This window comes from Opisthorchis viverrini (assembly GCF_000715545.1).
Source record: "Opisthorchis viverrini unplaced genomic scaffold opera_v5_239, whole genome shotgun sequence".
Classification (NCBI taxonomy): Eukaryota; Metazoa; Platyhelminthes; class Trematoda; order Opisthorchiida; family Opisthorchiidae; genus Opisthorchis; species Opisthorchis viverrini.
Window position 1 is genome coordinate 360,591 of NW_008751897.1, and position 11,660 is coordinate 372,250.

At 47.3% G+C, this 11,660-nt stretch overlaps 1 protein-coding gene across 1 annotated transcript in view; it reads left to right on the top strand.

Moving 5' to 3' along the window:
- Positions 1 to 3,318: 3,318 nt before the first annotated feature.
- T265_08844 (hypothetical protein) overlaps positions 3,319 to 11,660 on the top strand; it is a gene marked incomplete at both ends in the record, with an annotated part of 33,827 nt that continues 25,485 nt past the window's right edge. The window contains 4 exons of the mRNA XM_009174756.1: positions 3,319 to 3,344; positions 3,381 to 3,455; positions 3,497 to 3,541; positions 3,578 to 4,172. Of these exons, the coding sequence (XP_009173020.1) occupies positions 3,319 to 3,344; positions 3,381 to 3,455; positions 3,497 to 3,541; positions 3,578 to 4,172 (741 nt within the window). The remainder of the gene's footprint in view (positions 3,345 to 3,380; positions 3,456 to 3,496; positions 3,542 to 3,577; positions 4,173 to 11,660) is intronic.

Here is an 11,660-nt window from a genome sequence, read left to right on the forward strand (position 1 = left end):
CCTTGCATCAAAGCCAGACAGCGCGAGTCAGCGTTGATCAAGGACAGACAACGCCTCCGCAATATGCAGCACGTCGCCGCCTCGTACTAAAGCCAGACCGCGTGTGTCAGCATTGGACCAAGTTCAGACAGTGTCCTTCCAATAAAAAGCCTGAGGTCGTTGTACTTTTCGCACTCGCACGCACTCGCGCTCTCGCAACCTCTTTGTTGGAATATAGCTATTGTGTTCCTTTCCGTGAGCCTTTTTTCTCCGACACTAGGCACTGGAGCGGGTCAGCAGCAGGTAACACAGGCCGGCGAATCAGCAGATATAAGTTTCACTGGCCCACTACTGCATATATAGTGAGATCCTTCATAACGCAAAAGAGCGCTAGTCTCATTTTAGTTTGATGCGCAAACAATTGCAACCCCTCATTTGTTCATTGAGCGCCATCACAAAGGTCGGGAAGAACGGGTTAAAGCGAGCTCAATGGCCCGTGGGCAGTTAAACCCCTGATGGTATTATTGTATGTAAGTGCTAAAGCTCATCATCAGTTGTCCAAAAAAGAACGCAATTTCAACTCATCTCAAAAGAACCCACAAGAACGGAAGTTCTATTTTCACCATAAGGATCCCGGATTTATCATTAAGTGGGTAGGTGGGAAAGATTCCCGCGCAATAAATTGATTTTTCGGAGATGATTGCTGTCAATCACATGTTGTTTTGCCCGATACCGCGACCATTTATATCCAACAAAACTAGTACATTTTGCGACGCCCGAACACATGAGCGTTTTTTCCTCTGTGCTGTTTGTTCCGGAATCGGCTAGACGGTGTATCACTGAGAGCGTATTAGATGCACCAAATGACCAAATGGAACGAGAAGTTCCATTTTTATAAAGCAAATATTTGGGGACATCGCATGTCGAAATATCATTTTGAATGATCTATAACTGGCTACGACATGCTAGATAAAGGGCGTGTGAAAAAATCTGAAGGATTTTGGTCGTGAAATTGGTTACCCCAGGTTTTCTCATGTTTTTAGATCCGACTAGCGTGTTGCGATGCGCTAGCTAGGTTACTGCATCGATGGTCTTTATAGTTGTTCAGTAAATAAAAGAAGCTAATAAATCGTAATGTTCAGGTAGCCCACCTTGTGTGAACGTTATCACAGTGCGAAAATTGGTGGATATCTGTGCAGTATGGGGTAAGTTCGTCGATTCCGCAAACCTCAAAATTGCCCCCAGCCCGTACATTTGCCGACAAGCAACGGCACCAATAAACTTTTACCCGCTGCATTCAGTATTTTTCGTGACTTGCGACTTTGTTTTGATATACTGACAGAATTTTTCACAAACAAAGTTACCACAATGTAATGTCATCAAAAGGTTTAGCTGGTTCAGTGACTTTCTCGTGCATCCGTGTGCACTGATTCTTATATTTCGTCACATAGCAACCGTAAAGCGCGAAAAAGCATGTTTCCCCAGGATACGTCGAAGTTGATTATTCCAGTTAACCATTATTCGGGAGGAAAGCGAAGATGCCTCAGCGCCGTAATGTTTATTCACTGTGATAGAGTAAGCGCTCACCAAGATAGTCCGTCCTAAGGAACTACAACAGGCTTAAAATTGATACGCACACTTGTTCAGGCGTAAGTCACATCTTGGGAAGGTTTCGCCAATAGTAGTACGCTAAAAACGTGTTCATGGTTTGTGAGATTGGTCGAACTGAAATACATTGTGCGTCTAGCCGCCGGCCTGGAAACCTGTATGCAGCTGTGTAATTTAAGCTGCGTTTCCAATCGCTCATTTAGTTGACAATCGGCGGTACCGTGTACGAGACTACTTTTCCGCATTTCCGCATCTCCGTCTACAGAATGCTGAAAGTTGCAGAAGCTAAGATGAACGAAATATCTCCCTAAAAAATGCTTCAAGTAAAGTGAACTTCTGTCAACAATACGCCTATCCTACGCAAACTCGGAAGAGATATAACGATTATAAAACTTGACATCAGAGACGCTATTCCTTCGGTGAAATTAGTTTGAGATTGGCCCCGAAAGCACAAAGCATCAAAACCCAAACCCTCGGAACTTATTCTCGACCGCACCCAAAGTGTAACTGGATGAAGTGAAGTGTGGAGGACCAAGGATAATGACGTCTCAAACGGTGCCGGGCGATTTGGAGCTCTCACAAACTTGTTTTACTATGTAGAAACTCAGGATTGTTCATTTGATTTATTGAGCGCGAAGTCATGGAAGGGTTTGTGTTTTCGGCAATGCTCATCTCCTGATTGGTTGATACTGATGCCGTCTAGTCAGCGCGGTTGTTCAGTATTTCGCGAGAATGATACGTGATACCGAATATCACTATTACCACAAATTTTCGATTTTTCGTTTTATTGATCTATGAGGAGCTAGTGAAAGGCTATGAGGGATTTTAATTACAAATATTACCTTACTTTGAATTATGTGCACTGCAACAGTGTTTTCAAGTGTTTGTTCCAGTCGTACTCCGTCTTTGCCTAAAGTGTTACGTTTTTTAAAAGTATAATCCCCGGTGACTTACACGGTCTTTACATGCATGTGATGAGAGTGTTTCTGACACAAATCAGTGATAACTAAAGCACCATTCAGCGACAATGGATAACTATACAAGCAAAAATGAGGTGTTTATCGTGCAGGTCCAATTTGTATGGGACGAACTAACGATAAATTGTTTACGAGGTTGTGGTAATAGCATCGACCCGTGATACCTGGTGTTTGTCATGGTAAGCAGATGTTGAGCTTTACGAGCATAATTGCGGTGTCAAAATAACCAACACAAACTTCCTAATCTAGGATAACACAACTGAGTCCTAACTGTTTACAGTTGAACAATATTATCCAAAAGAAGGGAGTGGTTTAATCGCAAAGTAAACAGCTTGCTCCATACTTATGTATTCGTTCGTGTACCGGTCGCATTAATGAGCCGGTGAACAAGTCTTGTGCAAAGCCTGTATCCTTCACTATTTGGTTAATTTCCTGTCATTTGTGTTTCAGTGACCCTTCTGAAGTTGGATGTTCGTGCTCTAGCTGAGGTGCGCATGCAAACCTTCCTAAAATGTCATTTTATTCTCGGGCACCGTGTCAGAGGCGCTCTTGAACCTGTTTTGCTCTCGGGGCCTTCGACCAATGAGCGTTTAATTTTTACTGCATGGCGTTGCTCCTTACAGCGTGCGGAGCGTTGGCCGAGCCTGATGGGTCTCCGCTCCTTTTGCGTCGATGCTCCTGCATAGTGGAAACAGTTGATGTTTGACTAGCACCCCTTTGCCCTTCCAATTGTGTTTTTCATAAGATAAGCATAATGAAGACGAAGCGTAGTGATCTGAGGTGGGTTGTTTAGTACAATATAATAATTTATTCCAGATTATCTCGCAAAGTAAACCCCAGGAAATCGATTTCCTCCGCAACTAAACCACAAAAGCGCCCCCACAATGTCAGGTAATAAGGCCTTTATGTTTGTGTCACTGTGTACCGAATAGACCTCTTGCTCGTGGTTCACGTCAGACCGGTCTTCGCGACCCGGGGTGAGTTTCGCTCGGGAAATTTATTCTTTTCTTCAGCTCCAGCATTCGCTCTAAACGAACTCCAAAGCCTGTCGACTTGAAACGGGTCGCACGGTCAACACGTGACCCAGCACCGATTACTCCGGTGGTCTCTGAGAGCTCTGGAGTTAGCCCCGAAAATAGGAGAAGACGGATCAACACTTCCGAGTATATTAAGAAACGTTTCCTGTACGACACTGCGGATTCATCAAAAAAGACGCGTAATAAACGGCGTTCTGTCGTCCTTACACATTCTTCCGTGACAGAATCTCATTCGCCGACAGTGAAATTGCGGAAATTACACAGAGTTACGGACGGTGATGTTACTGGCCCACCTGTATTTTCTCAAGGCAAGCGTGGCCGACGAAAAAAGTTCAACCTAGAGCATGTTACTCTGACGGAGAGTGTTTCTAGCTTAACGGCAGCATCATATGAGGGAGCTCCACTTCGTATACATAGGAGTAAATCTCGGAAGGACAGTCATTCCAGACAACGATCTACACTGTCTGACAACCGATCTACCTGGGAATTGCCAGACGTCCATGAATTTTCTGAAAGCACAGCGCCGGAGGATGATCAGTCTGGTCATCAAAGTCACTTCTGTCTTAGTAAGGTGAGCATTTAACTTTCATAACTTGACAGTCTCCGTTGGTGTACGCCATTGGTTCCACTTGACGTGACTTTTACACTCTACAAGTTAACCGCCCAATGCGTCTGTGGAAGCCTTAGATTGAATTCCTGTTTAGTCTTTGGTAAACATGCATCGGCCTGTTTGTCTTTTCTGTTCTGGTATGTTTGGTTTCTTGCCTGGTATTGTGTCCAAAGGTTCCCTTATGGTTGAGCTGTGGCACGTTGTTGTTCCTAAACAATCTGGGACGATCTAGTTAAAGCAAAACACAGGCACGTCACCGACTTTAGGTCATCATCACTGTCAGCTGTAATGATCGAGTACTTGTCGTAGCTGCCACAGTTTCACTCACCGATGATTTGGGGAGGTGGGTCTGATAGCTGCGCATTGGAGGCGGGATGTGGCAAATTGATGCGTAAATACAGCACTGTCAGTGGACTGTTATGTAGGGGGTTGGTAGAGAGCTATGGATTGAAGGAAATAGCTTGGATGCATCAGCGCCATTGAGGGCGCAACTGGTTCATGTCTAACAATGTCTAATCATTGATGTGACACTTCTGTGGGTCCCCGTCGAGGAAGATGGCAATGATTAGCGCAGTTGAGTTTTCTGGTAATAGCCGTTATACCCGGCTTGCAAGTCATTGTTCGACCGCCTCTGGCTCGTTTCCACATTTGACGTGGTTGTGAGACAAGAGCCCTTCGAGGAAATCGGTCGACTGGCATACACAGCACGTGGCCAAGCCAGCACTGATGGAAGCTCATCTGGTCCAACAATCCCGATGGTGTTTCATCAAGTGACCATCATCTTAACTCGCAGACCATTGCTGGGACTGAGCAAACGGTGGTATAGAAGATAATGGCTGAGTACACTGCTTATTATGTCCAGCCCATCCATTCAGACGCTGTTGGCACCATTTACTAGCCTAGCAACGTCTCCCATGAGCTCATTAACGGATACTGTTTTGCGGCTCAGCTGGAACAGCTTGCGTAAATTCCCTGCTGCAATAGCCCCCCACTCCTAAGGTTTAATGATTCCACCGCACCTCCCTGTCCACACAGAAACCTCGTTTGAGACCGTCTAGTTTAACTATCCTGCTATCCCGAAGGCTCTTCCCTTGAAAACACCAGTTTTGGAAGGCAATCCGTCTCTCGTAAAGCAAAAATGAGCTCGATCCATTTCGCACTCTATAGAAAGGTATCACCCTTCTGGAGGCACTCTTCTTTCGAAAGCTCATATTCCAAAGATTTTTCCTGGGAGGCACCGTAATTTCTGCTTCAGAATGCAAAAATAGCGTTTGTTAGAGAGGATTAGCTTATGGGCAACACACTTGTGCAGCATTATGCTGACAGTGACGTATCGGGGTAGCGAACCGTTGCTGAGGTCCAAACGTAGAATATCACGTCAGCTAGAGAAACTGACAAATTTATCCTGACAAGTAAACTGCCCAGGTCGACCCACAGTAACCGTGTCGAAGGATTATATCAAGCCCACAAGTGGCCCTTAGGTCAGCCAAGTACGTCCTTCTCGGAGGTACTTCATCTTTTACTTGGTACAGGTGCTCTCAAATCATTTCCCCTTCCTCACTATCCACCGGGGATAGCGGATGGTATGTACATAGTCCTACCACTTTTGCAGCACATTGTCCACGGACCCAACACTGTTGGTGAAGTTAACTTACAACTTGCGAAGGTCAGTATACCATTTCGGGGTCTTGTCGAACACCCTTGGATCACAGATACCGTAACTGCTGTGCATCTAGTTACTTTGCTTAATTGAGTAACGTAGAACAGCGATGACGCATTCGAGTAGTTGACATATCACCCTTCCAACATGCACACAGGTTGATACCACCTACGGAACACCATTGCGAATAGAAAGAATGGATGTTGATGGAGTGGTGCCGATGCACACATCATTATGGCAACTGCGCGCCAACATCATACCCTGCATGTTTACCTCCAGATCTCATTTGGTTGTACATCGGCATCAAATGCCTTCATACGATAACATATTTAGCCCCACTCCAACCATTTGTCACAGACCGAATATGCACGGGCGTTGGCCGGTTTAAGAACTGTTGAGTAGTATCATCTCACCTGATTAGGGTAAGATGCATCTCCAAGCGTGGACGACAGACTTTCGAATTTAGAGTGCTTCAGTCACCTACAGTAGCAGTCGGATGGATGTCCCACTATTTACCCACTTTTGAATTGTGTACAGGGAAGCTACCAATGGCTGCACCAGCCGAAGCTCACTGGACGCCATCAAGTAAACGGTGGTGTGTGAGCCAAATAACTTAAGGGAGAACCACTCGGATAAGTGTTTTTGAGGACAACCAATTTCTGAAAGACATTTTGTTTCTAACTGCATGTATATAGTGGTATGTGATGTCTGGTTTCAAGGGTAGGAAACGATGTTCATATAGATAGTGGTGTATCATTAGTTGTAAAGCGATTCAATGATCTGTGGAACACTGCGGCCTCATTCCCATAGTTGCCGCCAGTATTCAATTAAAGTTGAGTCGTACGAGGGAAACTTTCATCTAAAAAGTCGTTGCTCGATGAGCCAGTCAACAAGTGTGACCACATGATGTGCATCCCGTAATTGGAGAATGAGCTGTGCTATATTCTAAGTGCGAGTTAATCACACTGCTGATCAGCCGCTCGTGACCGAATGATTAAGTGTCCAAACTACTATACAAGAGGTCGCGGGTTCGAGACTCAAAGCTGCCACCTTGACGTGATGGTCGGGCTTGAGGATTGCAATGATCCCGTAGGCTACATTGTCTGCAACTTCATGCCAGGAAGGCCAATGGAGAGCGGCTTGAAGAAGAACAGTGAGTCCCATACTGCCAGTACTCGCATTACGAGGTCGTCTGGAGGTAAAATCGTACTGTCTTCTGCAACAGGAGTGTGAAGGCAGTAAAGCCTTCCCCTCGGGCGATCAGCATGTACATTTTTATGGAAGCAGCGATGCTGCCATTCCCTCGAAGTAGGCCCCAAAAACCGCACACATCGATCGCCCAACGATTGGCCGTGACCGCCAACGCATTATTCATTACGGTCGAAATACTTTTAAAACCAAAGTTCCCGGTGCTGCTCAAAAGGCACCTGCTGTGTGCAGCCACATCAGGAGTGAGACAGTAATGCCCTACTCCCTGCCCCATCAGACCAGGCCGGCCCCCTACAGCCATGTAAGTCAGACTGTCGAGTCATTGGCTTCGGGAAGGGTCCCCCGAAAAAAACCTAACAACCGCTGTCTTGCGGTCCAGTCTCTTAAGTCAGAGGCTAGCAGCAGGGTTCCCGAGCAAAACCTACATCCTCCCACTGTCTTGTGGGTCAGACTTTTGAGTCAAAAGTTGAAGGCCGGGTACCTCGACTAAACCCCCTTCTTCAGCCTGGGCAACCGGGAAGTATCATTTGCCCTTGCAGCTCTTCGCTAACCGGCCTTCCTCCTCATCCCCTTCCAACCCAACGTACAATGCAGTGCAATCAACCCATCTGCCAACCCCCTAGCCACTAATCCGTGTCTCAACCATCGCCCAGAAATTAACCAAAGTAGTCACCTACTAACCTCAAAAGATCTGATCCACGTTGCAGTCTTCAATCTCCGAACTCTACCTCAACTTGGGCAACAGGCATCCCTTGTTGAAGCCTTGCGTTCGGTGTATGTTGCGTCTCCGAAACAAACATACAAGACCGCACTTCAGTCGTGCTCCTCAAGCCGCTTAGGACGAGCCCAGATGTTCCACATTTCACTTTTCGGGTATCTGGTGATACTCACGCAATGGCCCGTGGTAGCTACGGTGTGAGGGTTGCACTCAGTGCCCTACTGGACTGGATCCCGGTAAACAGTCGCATTTGCGCTGTGCGGTTGTCTGGCTCAATTACAATTAACGCGGGTCGATGCGGTAAGCGGTGCGTTTGTTTGTCGTATCAGCATACACCCCCAAACAGATATCAGCTGTGAAACTGAGAACGAGTTTTATCAAGATCTGTCTTGACTGCTTCGGTCGGCAAGGAGGACGGATATAGTAATCCTGGTGGGTGATATGAATGCCCAAGTTGGACAACCAAGTCCGGAAGAGGCACAGTTAGGTGGTCAATTTGGAGTCGATGCTGAACGTACTTATAATGGAGAGCGGCTTCTTCAGTTGTGTGCAAACCATCATCTGTTTCTGGCCAGTACGAACTTCCAACACAAACACACCGAGTTACTTGGAGGCCATCTATCACAAGACAGTCTTGGACTCAATTGGACCATACGGCTATCAGTTACGGATGAAGACCCTCAGTTAATGATTGTTATTCCTTCTGGGGTACGCAACTTGACCCTGATCATGCCATCGTGCGGGCCAGCTTAGCACTTCGCTTTCCGCCAGCATTACGCGTGCCGAAAGAGCGGCTGCGTTCATTAACTTCGACAAGGTTCAGTAGCTGAAGAGTATCGAGCTGATCTGGCTAGAAAGCCACTAGAAATGCACAGTCATGTGGGCGACGAAGATTGTTCGGAGGGTGAATGGAGGCGGGTTAAAGAAGCAATGCTGTCAGCATTCAGAACTGTTTATCCAATTCATCTGATGCGACTCAATGAACACTGGATATCCTCGAGATTAGTAGATCTTATTGCTGCCAGAAAGGCCATACCAGCAACAAGCGACTATGCTGGTGCACGCAGATTCCTCAAACGCCGGATAATCAGGAGTTTAAAGAATGACAGAACGCCGGTGGATTTCGAAGGCCCAGTAGATGGAGAAGGCCTTCGCTGCAGGCAACAGCTGCGCCCTGTTTCAACCGATCCGATCAGCGAGTCAAAAGGAGACAGGTGTCAGTGAGACAGTGTGCGAAAAAGACGGAACAGCAATCCACTCCCTCAATTGCCGTCTTGAGTGGTGGGCTGAGCACTCTCAAGAACAGTTCACCTGGTCTCCTTGAACGCAACCATTGAAAGAACCAAGCTGGCCCGAATGGAACATTGACACCAACCCACCATCAGCAACCGAAACCCAGCGAAAGATATCAAACCTGAAGCGCGACAAAGAAGCTGGCCCGAACGGTCTGCACCCCGCACTTTTCGAAGAAGGTGGCGGGCTTCTGGTGAACAGTCTGACAACCGTACAGCAGATTTGGAGTGGAGCTTCTCGACAGTCACCCCAGACTTCAAAAAGAGCGCAAAAACGTCACGTGGAAACCCATCATGGTATCAGCCTGGTACCCGTCGCATCTAAGGTGCTCTCTGGCATTATTTTGCCCAGCTTGATGGATTATCGGGAGAGAATCAAGCTGGTTTCGCCCTGGTCGAGGATGCATCGATCATATCTCTACCTTGAGACAAGTTCTTGAACAGCGCCACTGCTTCATACGTTTCATGTTGATCGTTTTTCTGGATTTGGGGGCTGCTTTTGATTCTGTCGATCTTCAGCAACTTTGGCAGTGTCTGGCGATCGAAGGTGTCCCAAATTTCTCTTCCTTATGAGGGCACTTGCCTGAGTTTGTAGCCATCCATACCCCCACATACTTGACTGTTTAGCTCACTGTGCCCACTCGATCAGTCTTTTTTCTACACTCTTAAACTACGTCACACAAAGGTGAGTCATCTGAGATCGACTGTCTGTACTGTCTAGTGAGCAACTCATGTTCTGACACACCCACGTACACACAAACGGACCTACATATAGAGAAACCGAATTGTTCAGCTGTAGCACCCTTTCGGTGCCTAGCTGCCATGCCATACGAAGGAGGCACGAGGGTTTGGATAGTGCCAGGTTATCCAAGCCTAGACAGGGGAAGTTGAGAGGCGGAGGTCGGGTGCGAACCACGGACCTTCCGGCCAGTAAATTCGCCCTCCAACCACTTTATCCATCTCGCCCGAACACAGTCGACACACAGACTCGCGCGCGTGCAGGGAGCAGGAAATCAACCACTCTCAAGTCCATAGACAATTATGGAACACATTTAGCGGCCATAGTGTGGAGTAAAAAACGTTCCCGCCATCCGGGCTTTCACCAAGGGACTTCCTTTTTTGGACTTGCTCCACATTTTACATTGCGTTTATTTTTATACGTGTTGCAACTCACCACTCTCAAGCATACTAAAAACGTTTGTTATATTATGGCTATCATACACTATGCACGAATAAGTTCACCACATCCAGTGGTGTAAGACAAGGCTGTCCTCTTTCCCCTCTCCTCTTCAGCTTTGTTGTTGATAAAAAAGCGTTCAGCTGTAGCACCCTTCCGGTGCCTAGCTGCCATGCCACCCGAAGGAAGCACGAGGGCTGGGATACTGCCAGGTTGCCCAGGCCTAGACAGGGAAGTCGAGTGGCGGAGGTCGGATTCGAACCACGAACCTCCCGGTCAGTAAATTCGCGCTCTAACCACTTGGGCTATCTCGCTGCTTGAAATTCCTCTGCCGTCTCTGAAACCTCGGGAGTCAAAATGCTTCTACAACATTCCCTCACAGACATTGACTATACGAACGATATTGCTCTCCTTGGTTCAGATCCTTCCCAAACGCAGACGATTTTAAATAACCTAAATAACTGTCGGACGGTTTGGCGTGCACTTCACACCTTCAAACTGTAAATTGCTGCTACAAGACTAGGTGGGATCAAACCCACACCTCATGCTTGCAGGTGAGCCAATCGACGTGATAGATAAATCTTTTTACCTGGGCAGTTGTATAAGTCCCGGTGGACTGGCTGGAGATGAGATTATTTCTCGAATCGGAAAAGCCAGGACAGCTTTTGCCAACCTCCGACACCTATGGCGCCGACGTGACGTGAGTTTGTCTGTCAGAGGAAGAGTTTACAACGCGGTGGTGCGATCTATACTGCTTTATGGATCAGAGACGTGACCCCTAGATGCAGAGAACATACGGAAAATGTCAGTTTTTGGTCACCGGTGTCTCGGAAGCATCGATGAGGCCTGGTGGGAACGTCGCATTAGTAATGCTGAGGTACCCCGACCGGTCTTAGGAAGAAGGAACTCTCCAGCAATAGATGAATCACTCACGCTTCATAGGCTCCGCTGGTTGGGTCATGTGCTTCGCATGCCAGAAGATCGTCTGCCTCGCAGAGCTCTTTTCTCCCAGTCCTTTGCTGAGTGGAAGCGTTCGAGAGGTGGACAGTGTAGGATCTGGCAATGAAGTACGAAGACACTAACCAGTAAGCTTATTCGGGTGGGCAACTGCCGCTTCCCTGTGTGGGACCCCGGGACCCAAATCACCAGCGACTATTGACATCAGCGGAAATGGCCCGATCGCGCAGTTAGTGGCGCTCGTGCATCAAAGCTATCGCCTCCAATCTCCGAACGAACTCAACGTGCCCTCGCCTCCAAGGCTTGGTTGTATATTTCACTTTCCCGTTTTCCGGTGATCGAAACCGTAGCAGCGAAGACCAATGTGCCTATCGCACACGGTTTATAGCTGGTAAATTGAATTGATTGATTGAATTGACTGTCCGGACTTTGGTGA